At 43.1% G+C, this 19,619-nt stretch overlaps 1 protein-coding gene across 1 annotated transcript in view; it reads right to left on the bottom strand.

Annotated features, from left to right (window-relative positions):
• The window catches only part of DIAPH3 (diaphanous related formin 3), a 425,074-nt gene extending 407,289 nt beyond the window's left edge, over nt 1-17,785 (bottom strand). Inside the window, exon 1 of the mRNA XM_039877169.1 lies at nt 17,606-17,785. Coding sequence (XP_039733103.1) covers nt 17,606-17,785 — 180 coding nt within the window. The remainder of the gene's footprint in view (nt 1-17,605) is intronic.
• Nucleotides 17,786-19,619: the final 1,834 nt, after the last annotated feature.

Raw genomic sequence — 19,619 nt, 5'->3', positions numbered from 1 at the left:
CAGTTATTTTGGTATCATGAGAACATGATACCAAAAAATAAGATGATTTTCTAATGAAGACCTAGTCTCATAATCCTATTTTTTTCTACCACACAATTAGGCTGCCAACATGTGCAAGACACTACATCAAGAATAAAGAAGACTCAGTCCCTATCCCTAGAAGCTTAAAACCAAAAGAGCAGAAAGACAATACCAAAATGCAAAACAGTGGGATAAACACCATAACAGAGGCACTGGACAGTAACTAGAAGGCAGAGCCTTCACTTGCTAATTGCGCATGCTTAAATCAATATATGCTAATTAACGTGCAAACATTAGAGCAATGATCTAAGATCAAATTAATTTTTAGCCATGAGTTAGGTAAAAGTTATAATACAGGACTTGTTCTTTATACAGAATGAGTCCTAAACTATTCACTCAACAAATATTTATTAAAAATCACTGTGTTCTTGACAAGGAAAATAAATAAGTTAGTAAAACGGATTCCTGTCCTAAAGGAACTTACTTTCTACGGGGGAAACAGACAAACTGAATCAAAGTTACAGAGGCTGTTGGAAGATGACAAATGCTTTGCTGAAAATGAGACGCGGTGCAGGGTCAGGGAGCCAGGAGGGCAGGGCAGGGTTTGAGGGTGCAATTTTAAACGTGGGGAGTTGGGGTCGGCAGAGGCCTGACTGAGAAAGTGCCGTTTGAGCCAAGTTGAGAGTGGACTAAGTAGGTAGCTCTACGGGTATGGGGGTCCGGGGGGGATGCTTCAGACAGGACGGCCACAACGAAGGCCACCAGAAAGGAGCGCGTCTGCCATGGTCAAGCCACCGGGAAGCCGGCCCAGCGACAGCCGGTGAGGAAGGAGTGGCAGCAGATCCGTCCCGGACCGTTTTAAGGACATGAGCGTCTAGTCTTCTAACAGAGCAGTCACAAATGTTTACGTATAAAAACACATCATAAATAAGCAACTTAAACAGTAAGTAATCGTGGAATCCGTATCCTATACAAGATACTCCAGAGGGAAGGGACGCCATAGGTCTGTTCTCGGTCCTTTCCCCGGCTGGCGTGGTTAAGCTGCCAGGGGTCACAAGGAAGTATTAGAAGTACACCCCCAACACCGTAGCTCAGACAGGCAATTTTCGGACAAATTCAGTTCTATTGCATTCACAAACTACTTTTAATATAAAGTTAGTTTGGGGAGGGCAGGTCGGGGAGGAATAGCCAGGCATGTTTACAGAAAAGAGGGTTAGAAAAAATGTTTAATTACAACAGGTTATTTACAAAATAATCCCTGACACCCCTCAGCAATCCAAGAGTCAGCCCTACGGCGCCGGAGTCTGCACACGGATGGTAGGGCGCACCCCACACAATGAGCCCCGGACCACGGGGACCCCTCAGCACCTCCCTCTGCCCCCTCCCTTCCAATACCTCGGTAACAACCCCACGTTCAACCTCCGGGCGCCGACGTTTCCTCTTCTTGCCTTGGCTCAGACCGAGACCCTGCCCCAGTCGCCACCTGTGCTGGGGCTGTTTCTATCACCTCCGCGTCCACCTGCTCACCTCTCAAACACCGCCTGCAGCAGGAAGTTTCTCTAATGTCCCCACCTCAAGACAGCCTCCCCCGTGACCCCTACGCACCGCCTTGCGTTCACCAGGTGGAGGAAAGCAGCCCAGGTTCCAGGATCAAACTCACGTGGATTGGAATCCAGCTGATACCATCAGCTGTGGGACCTTGGGTGCTTAGCCCTCCGAGCCTCGCTTTCCTACCTGTGCCAGGAAAATAGGAAGCATCTGCCTTCATAGGCTTGTTAGGAGCCTTACGTGAGAAAGGTCAGGAAGTACAAAACACACTAACTACACCTGGCAGAGGTGACTTTGCTAAATGCTGGTCCCCTTCTGTCTAGCTAACATCCCCACGGGCACCACCTTGGTTCAGGTCACCCTCACTCTCCTCAAAGCCACCCCCATAGTCTCTTCCCTCCTGGGCACTGACCCATTCTCCAATCCACTTAAGTCCACTTGTCAGTGATGTAATTGTGTGCGGGTCTCCCCCACGGGGCTTGGGCTCCTGGAGGGCAGGGATTTTTGTCCCCAGCACTCTGGCAGCGGCTCTGTTTTGCTGGGGCCATCCTCTTTCAGCTGCTGGAGCCTCTCACGTGTTGTCATTTTTCTTTGGGGCTGAGATCTTGGGGCTGAGAACTCCCAAGCAGTGGCAGTTTCCCAGTGCTGTCCCCAGAGCTGGCACGTTGCCTGTGCCTCAGGATACAACTGGATGGCTGACTGAGATGTGAGGTAAGCAAAGTACACATATAAATTTATAGTGAGGGTGAGTCAACCTTCATTACCATCAAAGAATAAGATCCCACCTCTGGCCACCCATAGTTCTTTTGTTTACAATTCCCTTGGGTCACTGATCATGTTTGTCTTGCTGCTTCTGTTTGTCTTTTTTTTTTTCATTCTTTTTGTTAATGTGGCAGGGATCTCGTTTCCCTCATCTCTGAACCCCCTAGACCTACCATAGTACAGGGAACAGGTTAGGCCAGTGGTTTTCAACCTGACTACACAAAAGAATCATCTGCAGAGTTCTTTTTCCTAATACAGATGCCTGAGTAATATCCCAAACCAACTGAATCAGAATACCCAGAGGTGGGCCTGCCATAAGTACTTTTATAGGTCCCCTAGGTGACTAATATTCAACCAGGGTTAGAAGCCACTAAATTGCATAAACCACAGGCATACCTCATTTTATTGTGCTTCACTTTGTTGAGCTTCACAGATGTTGTTTTTTAAAATTGAAGGCAAGACTCTCCAGCAAGAGTATGATTCACCTTATTGTCAAACACGCTTTATTGTGGTGGTCTGGCAGCGAATCTGCAACATCTCTGAAGTATGCCTATATCGTGAACTCAGTCTTCCAGCACCAAGGCTTTCATCAAGGAACCTCCAAAGACCCACGCATGTAGACATGGTCGACACCTGGTGGTTCATCTACCCCGGGCACACAGTCCCTTCTCTACGTCACAGGGGTGGGCCCAGCAGTCTTCATTGTTCTTTGTGAGCCAGGCCTGCCAGAGCTGATATTTAAATTATGAGTTTAAAGGTTGAGCTCTGCTAATATAAATTAGCTAATATAAATTAGCAGAGCTCAACATTTAAACCGAAGCAGAGCCAGTGAAATCCTCGCCCTCCCAGAAACCTACATCTGGTGTTCAGAGATGAGCATCAGGACCTGCTCTTGTGTATATATGGAACGGTGAGGCTCTGGGCCTGGCTGTGTGAAGATCAAAGCATTAGAAGCTGCACTGTGCAGGGACACGGCAGTGCAGCAAGTCCCTAGTGAGAAGCAAAACGAGACTGTATGACCCCAGAAGAGAGAACGAGAAGCTGTCAGCTTTCGGTTCTCGGCTCCAGCCCCTCATGAGGACCAGCTACACTTACTGTGCTCGATCCCGGGAGACGCCCCTGTGCATCTCTGCAACTGCCCTTTCCAGGCTTAAAGTAGATGTCGCATGGGGGTCTGTTCCTTTAAGCCAAATAGGCCTTGACTGAGACAGGACCCGAGACTACAGGTAGGTCCCCAGGACCCATAGGATCTAGCCTGCCTCACCAACACCACCACCACTTACCATAATTACTAATACACCCAACAATCCTATAAATTAGCCCTCATCCCCATCTTCAAGATCAGGAAATTGAGCGCCACAGAAGTGATTTGCCGGGGTGGTGAGTGGCCGGGCTGGGAATGGAACCTCAGTCACTGTTGACTTCCAAGGTCAGGCCTATTCCCCCGACCTTCCCACTGCCTCACAGGACAGCTGCTGTAATCAAGCCTGGGAAGACTTACACATTGGAAATGAAGAAGCTTCTCAGTAGTTTATGGGGCAGAGAAATTTGAAAATTAAATCTTAACTTGAAAGATGAGTGTAATTTCGATTGGATGAGTATTAATTGTTATAACACTGACTGCAAAGTCCTATCTTAAAAGTTCAGGTGAGTGAGTATAAGAAGCTGGGGAGGGAGGTACTGTAACTTCTGCACACTGACTAACACTGAAAAGAATGGTATATGTTTTGCTAGGGAGTTCCCTACTTTATTTTTTAAAGTTGCTCTCTGAAGTGTATAATGGAAATGTAATGAATAGTTTTTTTACTTCTTATTTGTAGAATTTAAGCTTTAGCCCATACAAACCTTATAAGCCAAGCCATCCCGATTCAGACTAAAACATAAGAACAAAAATATCCACATTCCGACATACTAAAAAGAAAAACTTAAGTCCAAAATAACTGGAGGGCAATAGCTAATCAAAGAAAATTTAATTCTTCAGTTATTGATAAAGTCTGAACTTTTTTAAACACATAAATCACCACTAATTTTTCTTGCATAATTTGATTACTTTTTCTTACTACCCTCTAAATGGCTTGGTCACTGAAAACGAGTCAAAGAATGACTGCCTAGTTAGAAAGCGATCATCTGCAAAAGAAAGAAAAAAGGGGCAATTCCAGCTCTTATGTGCAGTCTTGGTACTATGCATAAAATGTGGTTACATTTTACGTTTCTTTTAGAAATAGTAATCAAGCAGAATACAGTTACTGAGTACGTAAGCTAACCACACACCAGGCTAAGCCTGGCATGTAAGGACCTCTCCAACACAGCTCCGGCCCTGAGGGAGTAATCTTCCCAAGGATTCTAGAGGAAAAAAATAAATAGCCTCACTTATTTTTTTATCCCTTTTTGGTGATTCAAAAAATAATATAACAGAAGGAACTGTCCTGCTGGAGATACACATACTGAAATATACAAGGATTCCTCACGTGAATGCTTCTCTCTGCACGTGCCACCTAAAGGAATTTGGGGAATTTGGAAAGATAAGCCTTGAATGGGATTAGACACAGAACAGCCCAAAATGGTACCAAGTTTGCACCATGTCATTGACGACGCGGTGAAATTGTAACACGTAACTTTCTATGTGCTAAATCGGGTTTTGAACACACCAACTTCTGTAGTCAAGCTATAACTTCAAACACCTGCAGCCTAAACTGTCCTTGACAATCTTCCAGCAACACCAAAGGCGACCTCAACAATGACTCTCTAGCAATCACCGAGGATATTTTTAAAGGACTTCTAAAAGTACAGTTTCACGTTGATTAGCACACCCCTCAAGCACACTAATAAAGCAAGTCAACGGGGTTACGGGGAAGTCAGCAGCTGGCAGCCACTGGCAGGAGGGCACTCAATGATCTCATGACCTAGTGCAAATTACTGAGGACTGCACTTCTTGCAAGGACAGAAGAGTACTTCTCCAGTGCCTGTTTCTTTTATTTTTTTAATTGAGGTATAACTGACATACAACGTTATGTAAGTTTAAGGTGTTGATTTGCTTTAATGTAATTACCACTGTAGCTTTAGCTAACACCTCTATCACCTCCCATAATTATCATTTCCGTTTTTGGGGTGAGAACATTGAAGATTTAGTCTCTTTGCCCTTTGAGTGCATAATGTTGTTGACGATAATCATTATGCTGTGCATTAGGCCTCCGGAACTCATTCATCTTCTAGGAGCGAGTTTGTACCTTTCACCACATCTCCCCAAATCCCTCACCCCCACAACCCCTAGTAACCGCCATTTTGCTTCCTGTTTCAAGGTCAGCTTTTTTAGATTCCACATTTCAGTGATATCACACTGTATCTTTATCTGGCTTACCTCACTAAGCAGAATGTCTTCAAGGTCCATCTATGTTGCAAATGGCAGGATTTCCTTTCTCATGGTTGAATAATATCTCTGTGTTTGTGTAAGTATATACATCTTCTTTACCCTTTATCCATTCATCTGTTGATAGATATTGAGTTTTTTTCCCATATCTTGGCTATTGTGAATAATGCTGCCATAAGCAGGGAAGTGCAGACAACTTTTTGAGATCCAGTTTTCATTTCCTTTGGCTACATACCCAGAAGTGGAATCGCTGGATCAAATGGTAGTTCTATTTTTAATTTTCCGAAGAATCTCCATACCGTTTTCCATAGGGGCTGCACGGATTTACCATCCCCCCAACAGTACACAAGGACTCCCTTTTCCCCGCCAGCACTTATCTCTTGTCGGCCTGTTGACAATCATTCTAACACACATGATCCCGTGCCCGTTTCTGTCATCGCTTATGTTGTTTTGCTTATACACCTATCATTGAGGGTAGCTTCAGAGGCTGTGACAGTGCCTCACCTTTGCTGGAATAACGTGCATGTTCTCCAGCAGCAGGAAATCGTCACATCGTTGGAAGGCGGTCTGATTTACAGGTGAAGACTCTGAGGGCCACGGGCAGTCCCCTTTAAACACGACTGCAGGCTAAAGTCCGTCAGTAGGCACTGGCCACATATGGCTATTTAAATTAATTCTAATTAAATCGAATTAAAAATTCAGCTTTTTGGTAGCATTAGCCACATGTGACGATCAAACTGGACACAACAGAACAGAGCATGTCCGTCATCCCAGGAAGTCCTATCGAACAACACAGATCTTGGCAGCAGTAACAGCTTTAAAAATGAATTAGCTCGTGCTAAAAGGAGATATGAATTGAAAAGAGAAGATCAGAAATAGTATTTGGGAACATGAACAGGAAAGGGTGGGAAGCGGGACGAGCCAAGATCGGAAGGGACGGACACATGACAAAAATGTCAAGAGCCGAGGGGGTCAGTGCTAACAGTGTGACGGAGTCAGGTAAGAGGAAGCGTGAAAAGCAGCCACAAAGTTGGCAACTGTGGACCCGCCAGAGCAACGTCAGTGGAATGACAGAAGCCCAGGCAAGGCTGAGGGACCAACAGGAAGGGGCTGACCCCTCCTCTGTGCGCATACTCTACTCTGTAACGAGGCCATCACGAGAGCAGCAACGAGCTAAGAGCTGTGTAGCACTTTCATGTCAAACCCCATCGTACCTAACTTATCATACGAGGACTAACGTTCTCATTTCATAGATGAAGGAACAAAACAAAACACAAAGTAATTTCCCAAGGTCACACAATTATCGAATACAGAGCTAGGATTTAAACCCAGGTTAACTCCAAAGTCTTGATTTCTTAAAGATTCTGGAACCTGGATTCCCTGGGAACACGTCGCACTTGTCAGTTCGCACCTCTCTTGCTCCATACCAGATTGAATGTGAGTCTCTCCAAGTCAAGGGTCAAAATGTATCCACCTGCATTAGGCTGGATATAAAGAGCATTCACAGATTGCTGAATAAATGAAAGTAACTAATTCAAGGGAAGGAAGTGGAGCACAGTATTCGGAGAGGGGAATGAATCCAGGGCAGGTTGGAGAGGGAGGCCGTTTGGGTTTATTTCTGCTTTTTCTTTAATAATGGAAGACACGTGATCCATCTGATAGGATGAAGCCCGCGAAGAATGATGAAACATTCCCCATGAGGTGGGGCTGGGTCAAGAGCAGTGGCGAAGGCATTAACCTTGAACAGGAAAAGACATTTCTTCTGTGGATATTGGAGGGAAAAAGATGAAGAGTTGTAGATATAGAAGATTACAGCTGCACTAGCCGAAAATTGAGCAAGTTCAAACAATACGGCCTTTGTTTTCTCTCCAAAGGTGTCAAGGTGAGAGCCAAGAGTCAGAGGTAACCATCTATGAGATCTTTTAAGTGAATGCTGTGGTATGTTCCCATGTGGGTACAAAGTGAGTGCTTTACATTAAAGGATTCAAAAGAAAATAATAGAAGTCATCACTTCTTTATAGGAAAAGCCCGAATTGGTGGCCTGGGATATAGGGGAGTCTTAGAGAATTTCACTCTGTACTCTTACACTGTTGGGCTTTTTAAGAGGTGCATATATTACTTTTTCAATTTAAAAATCTATTTACAACAAAAAGGAATCAGGCCCACAGAGGAGGCAAAGAGAGTGATAATAGCTTACATAAATGCTGAGAGGAACGCGAAAGCAGGTCACCAAAGAGCTAGTTCAAAGCCAGGGCTCTGGAGCCGGACCCGCGGAGTTCGCATCCATCCCTCCCGACTCCCGTCCGCGGCACCGCAGGAAAGTTCCCGAACCGCTCTCCTGCCTCGGTTCCGCCATGTGCCACACAAGGGCCCTGAGAGTACCCACTTCAAAGCATTGTTAGGAGTAAGGGACTAAAACAGTGCCCAGTCCACCGGGAGAGCTGAATAAATGTAGCTATCGCGATGATGATTATGATCCGGCAGCCTTGAGGACCCCGCTGATCAGAGGCCAGAGGCAGCGGACATCCAGGGGCGTCAGTTCGCATCGATGCGACGTGTTTCCAGCAGGATGCACAGCCACAGAGAAGCCTGCCAGGTTGCTCCAGGCTTGGAGAGCTGGGCAACTGAGCATGGAGGCCAGAGGCTCTATACCTGTGTCAGGCTTGAGGCGAGGAACACGAATTCAAAAGGAGGTCCTAATTCAAAAGAGGTCCAGGTTTACTTTTGGGTCTCCTATGGGCGTAGTGTGGAGCAAATGTCAGCAGGAGGCTGACAGAGAAAGAGACAAGCACAAGGTCTGCGGGCTGGAGGTCTACATGAAACACAAAGCGGGGCAAATGTCCAGGGAGCAAACCTGTTGGTGTGGTCCCCACTCAGATTAAGGTCGGGTCCCTGGACACAGTGCTAGTCTGGGAGGGGGAGGGTTTGCTGGGGCTGGGGATGGGGCTTGGAGAAGAAGGGTCAGAAAGCTGTCAATAACTAAGATCTGTCACATCCCTTCAGGAAGACCAGCCCTAGAGAATTCAGTGCTACAGAGATGGGATCTCCCCTATTCTGGAGGCCGCAACAGAATCAAAAGAATAAAACTAATAATAGCTGTCGTGTATCAACTGCTAGGTACTGTGCCCAAGCTACAGTAACATGCATTACCTCAACTAATCCTCACAATCTATAAACGAAGGTACTGTGATTATCTACTCAGCTTTACAGATAGGAAAACTGAGGCACAGGAGCTCATTAATTTGCCTAAGGATATTCAGCAACGTTTAAATGCAGCCCAGGCCCTTTTTACGACAGTGGTCAGGGGTGGGGCTCTAAGCCACAGTGCCAGGCCCCTGATGGAGCTTGACTTGCAGGTTGTTCTCCAATGACCCAGATATATTTCATGCCCTGACCCACCACCACTGAAATCTTTTATAACAGATGTTTAGGTTATATCAATAGTATTTAAATTTAAATTAATCATGAATAGATTAGTGAACCAGGAGGTATAAGGTTACAAGAGCAATTCTGCATAGATTCTCGCTTGGCCAAGCATTCACATTCCTGCTAGAAGCTCACATCTATACCAGATGCCACTGAGAAAGTGACTTCCAAAAGCTTACAACCATGTGCATAGGGCAACTGGAAGCAGGTTCAAGATGACATATCAGTAAGATGACAATAATACCCTCAGAAGAAAGGCTGAGTGAAATTAGAACATGGTTTTAATTGGAGACCATCACCTTCTATAAAGAGATGAAACTGTCACATTGAATTTCTGATTGCATAATATGTGCATTGTATTTTTCATGTTCATTTCTAAGGCTGTCAAATTTTTCATTAGAAATGAATTGTAATTGTCGCTATGAATTGCATTCTACCAAGATTTTGATAAACAAAAATAGCTTAATACAATAGTACAGTCCATAATTAATGTCACCAGTTTGCAAATCCTAGTTAAAAACTCAATGTTACAAAGTTTCATTTTATGATGCCCAAGTAAACAGCCCACCTTGGGAAAATGCAGCAATTACAAGATAAACTCCACCACATTCTGGTAAGATATTTCATAATAAAATTAGCCAAATATATGTGATATTATGGATCTTACAATTAGACTAATCCATGTATCTTCCTAAGAGTTCCTAGAAATTCTACACGATAACTTCAAAAAGAGCATGCTTTTTTTAATATCTAGAATGACCTAGGATTAACGATAATTTCCTTGAAGAGAGCTGAACAGGTATTTGGACATCCTTAACCCATGAAGGTGTGACTTGGGCCACAGCTACTTGGGTATACCCAAGTCCCTCAGCACACAGAATGTCCTTAGTACATATCTGATACCAGAAAGGGAGGGGGATCAGGATTTAATGCACTTGGGATGGGCTATGATGCTCAAAGATGGAGAGACAGAAAGATATCGGATATTCCACTCACAGTTCTATTTTTAGGAAAAGTAGCTATAAATTGAAACCAAAAAAATAATCAAAATAGATTTTTTTTAAAAAAGCTCTGTAAGTTCTTAATTCAAGGAAATGAAAAGTAAAGATTACAAGGAGATATAGATAGGAAGGGAGAAAAATGGACATTTCGATAGGATTTATGAAGTTTCATTTCTGAAGCTGATTGGTGAGTACATGGTATTCTATACCTCTTTTGTATAATAAGGTATATTTTATACTTACTAATCACCGTCGGTTCATCACCAGACAGCACTAAAGGTGCGAAACCTTTGCCTGGTTCAAGTATGCTTCTAACTTCTTCATTTAAGACATCTCCGGATTCCTCAAACTGGGGTCTGCAGAGCCCTTCTGCAGACTCTCCAGTTATATGACTTTTTAAATTGTGCATTCTTCCAAGATTATCTTAAACATTAGAAGGAAAAGTAAGCAGATTCTGGACAATCTCAATGACCAACCTAGGGAGGCCACACTACCAGTACGGGCATCTGACGAAGGCAAACAACATCAACATCATGTCACGGAGGTTTTCACAAGCTCCTCCCACTTAGGAAGACTTCAGTTCCAAAGAGCTGCTCACAATTCCAAAATGACACGAGTCAAGGAACCATGTTCCCAGAGCTACAGAATGTTAAATGTCAAATGAAAAATGACTACAGAGGCTGGTGGTCTCGCCTCCAATTCTTTCTGCTCTTTTTTAACAGTTTCATACAATTTACTAAAAAATGTTTACCTGCGGCTATTTTTTTATCATAAACTGGTTCATAAGAGTTCACTACTTCACTCAGAGCCTCAAGTCAAGACTTTGTGAAAAAGACAGTGCGTGACTGATGCTCAGTGACAGGCTCTAGCTACAGTTTGGGGTGAGTCTCTGGATCCATCGCTCCGTACTTAGCTTCCTCAGCCTCTGGGATTACGTTTCCATCCAGTCAAGTTAACAAAAAGAGGACAGCAAACCACATACATGTCTTTCCGCTATTAAAGCCAATAATGACAATTTCAGCTAAACATTATCATCAATCACATTAAATTGATATTACTGTTCATTTGAATTTTACTGGTTTTATAGTTTTGTTTTAGAGTTTCTATGTAAATCTATTTTGGTTTTATAGTCGTAAGAGAACCAAAAGCATCAAGAGTTATATTTAGCTTTACGACTATACATATATAAGTCACATCATTTTTATTATCATTCTAGTCCATGCCGAAGAATCACAAGAATTTCTTTTTTCTATGTTTGAGGCTGTTTGCTTAGTAGGTTGCTTTTCGTAAGTCTCATCAGTATACAAGTTTCATAGTTGTATGATCTTCATTTTACAAATAAAAACATACCCCTCAGAAAGCTTTAGAAATTTGCTCTGATTATTCAGCCATCAGAATCAGAAGTCTGCATCAATCCAAGTGTCACCTGGCACGCCAGAATAAGAACTGAGAACAGAATGACTCAGCCTCCACCACACCATGAGGGAGAAGCCTGGCTCAAATAAGATTTTCCAGTATAATAAAGTTTTTCAAATATTCAATGTAATATCCCCAATGACCTAAAAACCATACAAAAATTATATGACTATTACTACTAATGATGACAATGGCAATCCTCTAAGTGGCAAATACTTACCTAGAGGTTACGATGAGCCAGGTACTATTCTAGGCCCATCACATCAACTTTTTAATCTTCCCAACGACCCCATTTTACACGAGGAAACAGAGACACAGAGACAGGTTAAGTAGCTTGCCCAAGTTCACATTAATAAGAGACACGACAATGGTACAAGTCACTGCTCATGAATGTTATTCACAACATCTCTTCTACAAAAAAACTGGAACAAAGGATGGAAATGGGTCCTTTTGAAGAATAACATCTATGGCAAAAGCATTTCCAACAGTTTTCATTAACTAGCTAGTAACCTGAATATTCCGGCACCAGAACTTAACTTATTGAAACTCTTAAATTCCCCCACTAAGTTAATAATTATTTGATTTGCTATCTGAGAAAATTACTCCCAATGATAAGGTATTTCAATGCCACCCTGCTGCCGGTGAGAGAAAAGTTACCTTTGTAGATCCTGTTCAAAGAAAGCTCGTGCCTTGATCTTTAATATCCCATGAAGTTAAAGGTTATGCTTAATCTATATTTTATAGATCTAAAAGCCAAATTAGTTTCTGGGATAAACAGCAGAGTGTGACGTAATCATATTCTGCAGCCTCCATTTCATTCTTAGTTTGGAGGATACTATGTGCTGAGTTAAAGACAATTACATTAGTGTTACACGTAGCAGTTTTTTATTGTATTATTCTGCAAGCATAAACAAGTTATACAAATGTTAATTTACATTCTATATAAAAAGCCAATTTTAAATCCAATTTATAAGGCAATAAATATATAAAGATTCTAGGACACAGCAATAAAGTTATGCCATAAAGTAGAGTTAATTCAAGACAACGATAATAAAAGCACGACAAATTTTAGCATTCTACCAACTGCAAAAGGTGTTTCAGGTAACATCTGTTCAGCAGCATTTGCTACAAGACAGACTAGATGAGATGCAAGGTTCCATGGTGTAATAAATGTATGTGAGTTTGCTTGCTTCATAATTAAAGACACGAGTCTTTGAAAAAAGCAATTAAGCCATGCTCTAAATCTGAGACAATCATCCCTATCCCCGCCCCATTTTACCCACAAAGATCCAGAGTAACCCAGAAGTAATAAATACTATATATGATCTATTTTCAGTGACTAAATATACTCACCGAAATCTCTTGATATATTTTGGTTTTTTTGACAAATTATATATTAACAAAGAAAAAAAACTTCTTTTCTCTGTGAGGAAGGATAGAAAGGAAAGAAAGACTGAGACGATTCAGAATAATTTACTTAGAAGACTGGTCTGAATAAAATTTTACCTTATGAAGGTTTCAATGTCTGATGGGTTAGGTGGAATTTTGACATGAATAAAATTCAGATGCCCAAAGCCTTGAACTAAGAACACTATCTCCAATTCTTGTCGGTTTAACTCTAGGACAACTGAAAACATCACATTAGCTGCGGACTCAATGAAGAAATAAATTCAACAAAGAGCATATGGAAATCACCTCCATCTTCTCTCAGCTTTCTAGCAGACCAAGATGAACAAAGGTTCTAGCTGTTATTCCAGAGGACCAAACCACGATTACCTTATATTCTCTCAAATCACAAACCTTCGAAAATAAAATGATGCCCCAAGAACGAGATTTAAATGAATCTGATGGTTCTCCCAAAACACATATTTATAAACTGTTAAACCAAATCTTTCCACGTGGTCTCACAGCTATTCCTGCTGTGTTTGTTTTCATAACATAACAAATTACTTAAGAGTTTAAAACAAAAACATAGTTCCTCGGTTCTAGAGGCTAGAAGTCCAAAATCAGTTTCAGTGGGCTGAAATCAAGGTATCCCCTCTGGAGCCTCCACGGGAGGATGGCCCCTTGCCTATTCTGGCTTCAATGGCTGTCAGCCTCCTTCAACTTGACTGCATCACCAAGCTCTGCCTCATGGTCAGGCCGCCCTCTTCTGTAGTCCAATCTCCCGCTGCCTTCCCCTTATAAGGATACAAATGTCTGCACCTAGTACCCATCCTGATAATCCAGGCTAACCTCCCCATCTTAAAAACCTTAACTTTAACCATACCTGCAAAGTCCTTTTTTGCCATCTCTGGTAACATCGACAGGTTCCAGGAAGTAAGACGTGCCTATCTTTGGGGGAATCATTATTCTGCCACCACTTCTGCCTCCAAATAAACCCAAAGCATTAGGCAAGCATGCCCTAATGTCATCGAGCCTACTCTGATTTCAACTCTACTCAAGTTCCCAGTACAATCTAATATTTTATCCTACCTCACGAGCAGCCTATAATCAAGAAATCGGTAATTCTGTATTGATTAAAGGCATTGCTAACTACCGTTAATGGTCCCTGAATGAGAACTGAAGCAGTAAAGATTAAGATTCCCAGCTGCGTGGGAGGATAGAGACAGCACCTAGGTTCAAATCCCAGCCTCAGCAAGTGGCAGCTGTGTGACCTAAGGCAATTTAACCTCTGCACCTCCGTTTTCTCATCTAGCACACAAGGCTAATAATACTACCTACTTCATAGCGTTGTTGTAAGGATTAAAGAAGTCGATATTTATAAAGCATCTAAAACAATGCGTGGTTCACCATAACTTATTACTAATAATATTCAAACACTACAGAGATACGGATATTAATGGACAGGGTGAAAAATCTTTCACAACCAAAATGAAGGTACCGTAAGGGCAAAATTAAACAATAATCGATAATCTATTCAATGGAAACCATAGATTAGATGCAAGATCTACATTAAAGTCTACTAGAACTTTTAATTCCTAATTAAAAAGAGCTACCCCGCCAAGTTGGATCACCAAATTTACAGGCCTCCTTTCAAAAGACTGGCCCATATCCTAGAGACAGAGACTTCTCCAGAAGCCACATATCCTGCTCTGACTGTGGATCTGGTGGCCAGCGCTGTGTGTACTGTGTGTTTCTAACAGGAGTGGGAGGTAGGAATGAAGTGCCCAGCGTCAATGAAAAGCAGCTCTTTTATTTTCTGCTAGAAGGGAAACAGGACTCAGGTCCAGGTACTGAGGGTGTGACCCAGGGAAGGCATCGAGCTTAATGAGCATACTGAATCTATCTGCTTTTACGAAGTCTTCACCAGGTACCTGCCTTGTCGTCCCAGCCACCTGTTTGTCTCCCATCTACCCCCAGCATCTCGACACTCACCACTTATATTTTCAACTGAAACCAAGTTGATTAGTTCACAGACAGCCCAAAAGCAGTCGATTCACTGTGCGGCCAAACCTGATCTCTACTATTTACACATACCTATGGGGAGAGGTTCTAGACTACAAACTTTTATACACAATTCAAAAGTAACTTGAGGCCCACAACTATACATTCAGTAGAAAACAAGGCTTTGTCTGCTTTGCAGGGCTCAAAGTAAACCGGGGTTCCAGCGGGCACCAGAACTCCTGCCTTCTCAAACTAAAACAGGAGCAAGTGGCCAGTGTACCACTCAGTTCTACTACCAGCTTGCAGCTTTGTAAGTATGCAAAATATCAAACACCTGAATTATCCCTACTCCACTCACATCACCAACCAGCATTACCTGTTCTACTACTCAAAAGCAGCCGCCCCAGGCACCTAGGTGACCTAATGATGAGGTGACCTGAAGAGATTCAGGCACTTCACACCAAATCTAAGAAAGCCAAGAACCGACTTGCCGTCCATCAGTACAGAAAAGTGAACTATAAGTTAAACAGTCATTTTTTGAGGCCTTGCTGAGAACTCATGAGGAAAGATGGATGGTCTCCAAAGACCACCCTCCCTGCCCAAATCAAGAATTACTAGATTGGGACTGAGAACAGTGAGAAGGAGGCAGACTGGAAAGAACTATTCACAGAGCAGCCTTGAGACTGGGATACTAAGCCGTGGGCTAGAGTTAGAGCTGAGCCTAGAACTCCAGGCCCCCCTGAGAGTCCCAGTTCAACAGGAAGATGGTCCCAAATCAGGCTCCTGGTGGAAAATGACTCAAATCATCTCCAGAGAAAAGCATCCCCAGTTCGGCCCCCTGGAAGATAGGTTAAGATATAACAGTGGGCTTATAAAGATCAACAAACACAGGAAGAGAAAGCGAGCCACAGCTGAGTTTGAGTTAAGGTAGACAGTACAAAGATTCCACATAAAACAACTGTCAAATAAATAATAAGAAGAGCCAAGTAGGAAATGTCTAAAGAAATGAAACAATGATCAGGCAGATTTGAAAAAGAAGCAGATGGAACTTATAGAAATAAAAATAACTGCTAGACTCAAATATTCAGAACACGTTAGATAGCAGATTAGACATAGCTGATGACAAAATTAGTGAAATGGAAAATACATCTAAAGAAATTATCATGTAAGCAAGACTCTACATTAGTTTCAGAGATTATGGTATAAATTACTTCTAAATTAATTATGAAGTCACAATTCAAATCAGACTCCTATCTAAAAACAGTGTTTTAGATGTGTTTACTAGCTTTAGAACTTAAAAGTATTGTCTTTAGATGTCTTTTCATCTATACAATAACCTTTTCAAAACACCTAAGAAATGAAAAACAGCACAGAGACTAGAACCCAAATCACCTGATACATCCTTCGATGAAACAAAACCTAAATACTAATATACATTTTGTTTTCATGACATCTGTGCTGGTCACAGAAAATCACACTTCGTATATTCTGGAGCACAAGAGTCAGAGACAAAATGACATTAACCCAGAAAGTAAACTGCGAAAGGAAAAGTTATTGTCCCAGTGGATTCCTCTCATACTGCGTAGAATCTTTCATTGCCAGTTTAACTCTCTCCTATTTATTCCTCAGCTCTGTTAAGATAACAGTCAACAACATATTTGATCCTCCCACAAAATTTCAACATTCCAATGGGCATTCTGACACTTAATTTACCATCATTAACCCATGTCATCCCTCATTTTCAGTATTCTGATACATCTCATTGCTCTGCTCCCAGTTTTACTCATCAGTTTTAAGTGTTATACTTAGCAATTCACTCCTCATCCACAGGTCTTTATTCCCTTAATTTGTATATCCTAATTTAAATTGCTAACAATTTTTATTTGTTCACAGAAGGCACATTCTTTGCTGTACAATTTCACCTATGATTAAAAAAATTTTTGCATACTCCCAAGAGAAAAGAGAGGGGTCAGTATTAAATTTTTAATTCTGTTGGTCTCAACCCAAATCTATTAACCCTCTACGTCATTTATTTACACGCACACACTCAAACTATGATCACTGCCTATCTTCCACTAGTAGACACCAATAAAAAGATTTACAAGGCACTAATCATGACACTCCCCTTGACTGTTAATGTGAATAAGAGAAGCAATCAGAATAGGGAGTTTCAAATACTTGGACTTCTTTCCAATCTAACCTAACATTCTTTAGCAGTGACCACACAGCCCCGCCCAAGTTTTAAAACGAGCTATTTCGAGTTGGAAAATTTTATCCACCTTAAAAGTTCTTCTTAGATTAAAATATTAAGAAAAAAAAAACCCCATCACCTAAATATTCACTTTGTTGTCTCTTATCCTCAGATGCCAGGAGTCAAGGGGAGAAGCTCGACTTAAAAAATGCAATTTCTACCTAAGTGACATCAAGACGTATACATTTGAACAGCTTTAAAAAATGGGGGGCAACAGATGATCACTGTATCTGTCAGAGGGTCCAAACTGAATTGGACCATGTCGAAATCTATTAAGAGATTGTCAACTCTGGAAACCAAGAACAAAATTAAGCCCTCCGCCCACCAGGCCCTATAGACCCAATGAAATTGAAAGGTCCTGGGACCAGAGCCGTATCCCACTGGCTGGGCAGGGGCTGCTGTACCCCCGCCCCAGGCGACACTTACAAACTTGGGGCGTTTCTCTCCAGACACCTCCCGGCCGCCGGGCTGCGGAGGGTGTTGGGGACCCTTCCTGCGTGGCATCATGCTTTCCCTGCAGCTGCGGAGCGAGGCGGAGGAGGGGTAGGGGGCGCCGGCTGCTAAGCCCTGCGTCGAGTGGTGCAGTCGCGACTGGTGCCGATCCATATTTCGCCACGGCTCTGCGGGAAGGAAAAGGGCAGCCGCCCTGCACGCCGCAGGCCGGGAGTTCAAGGATCCTGGGTGGAATCGCCTCCGGGTTCTGCCGCCCGCACCGCCAGCCGGGATCAGCCCAACCGCTGCGGCCCCGGCCGCCGCCAACACATCCGAAAACTCCCGCCACCGCGGATCTCCCAGGGACCCGCCAATCCCGTGCCGCTTAGTCACTGACACACCCAGGGCCCGCCCCTTCCCGCCACGAAGAAACGTGATTGGCTGCGCCGTCCGTCCCTCTAGCCAGTCAACCCTCTGCGGGTCCTCGGCCGCTCACCCTGAGGGCACCGGGTGGGGTCCGGCTTGGGAAGCGCCGGGAATTTACCAGCAAGTCACCTGTCTGGGTTTATTTGGAATTTGGAGAAAGCAGTCTTTCTAACCTGGAAGGCAGGCGAGACCCGCTCTGCGCCGCCATTTGAGCAGCTCTGGAATGTGAAATGATCGCTCACCCTCTCTCTGCGCATTCCGGGAGGCCCTAGTGTGGTGGCCCCTGGGAAAAGTAGTTCTAGGATCCGTGCTTGAAGGGGTGCTAGGTGGGAGAGAACGACAGCGCCCCCAAATGCTCCAGAAAGATGCCTTCTCGACATATTTACTGAGCGCCGACTCGGTGCCTAAGTGCTGAGAGCCCGCCCTGGGGTGGCAGGGGGGTGCACCAAAAATCAGAAAGCGCTAAGCCACGCCCTTGCGGAGCTGACCGTCTCCTGTGGTTCACAAACCCTTATAACAAAATAATCTAATTATCATAGCAGTTATTTTAAAAGTTTATTGAGAACAAAGACAGGAGTTATTTAAATCAAGGAGGGTATCCAGAAAGGTGAAAGGAGGGATGCATGGACTTCCACTAGGCAGAAAAGAGTGGTGGGACAGCCAGATAAAAGGCATTCCAGGCAAGAGCAAGGCCAAGAGGGGCCAAGAGCATAGAGCTGAAAAGACTTCGAGGGCGTGTGATGGAGGGCTTTGAGCTGAAACCAAGCGATAGAGTTTGCTGCGTATACCCAAGATCAAGCTACAAAGCTACAGCAGTTTTCCACTCATCCGTGTGTTCCACTCCCCTCTCCCCTTTAAAAGTCACCCTTTCCTTTGAATTATTTCTTTGAGTTATCCAGCTTCTGACTACCTGGAGGTGACATGGAGCCAAGACCTTGTAAACATGCAGTTCTGATTTGGGTACAAGAAATAACTCAAGCAACTCAGGACATTAGCAAAGAGATTCATAAAATTAGCCTTAGTTCCAACTGAGCCTTCACGACCACAGTTTTAGAGGTCTTTAATGTTTATTTGTTTTTACAAGTCTTTTTATGCCAGTCGCTGTCCTCAAACAGCACATCGTCTTTCGGGAAAAGTCTGGAGAACAGCAAGGTCAGTAGAATTGCAAGTAGTTCCTAATGGCCAAGGTCAGTAGAATTGCAAATAGTTCCTAATGGCCATGACCTTTAGACTCGGATGTAAATTTTATTCTCGTCATTTACTAGCTATGTGATATTGGAGATGATGTTAAATTTTCCTTCTTTCCCTTACCATCTGCAAAAGGGAAATAATAATAATAATAATAATAATAATAATAATAATAATAATAATACCACCTAATAAACAGGGGTATTGTGGGGCTTAAGTGAGATGGCATATGTAAAGCTCTTAGAAATGTCTGTGAAAGCACCTCCACCAAAGACCACCGGAGGAACTCCTGTAGGTGAACAAGTGGAGTAAATTACTCACAGGGAATGAGAACATGCACCGTGGGGAACCGTGGGCTTTCTCAGTAAGGGGGTGCTAGAAAGGACTCGAAAGA

This window comes from Pteropus medius, unplaced genomic scaffold (genome assembly GCF_902729225.1).
Source record: "Pteropus medius unplaced genomic scaffold, Ma_sr-lr_union100, whole genome shotgun sequence".
NCBI lineage: Eukaryota > Metazoa > Chordata > Mammalia > Chiroptera > Pteropodidae > Pteropus > Pteropus medius.
This window is presented reverse-complemented; position numbering and strand designations above follow the sequence as displayed.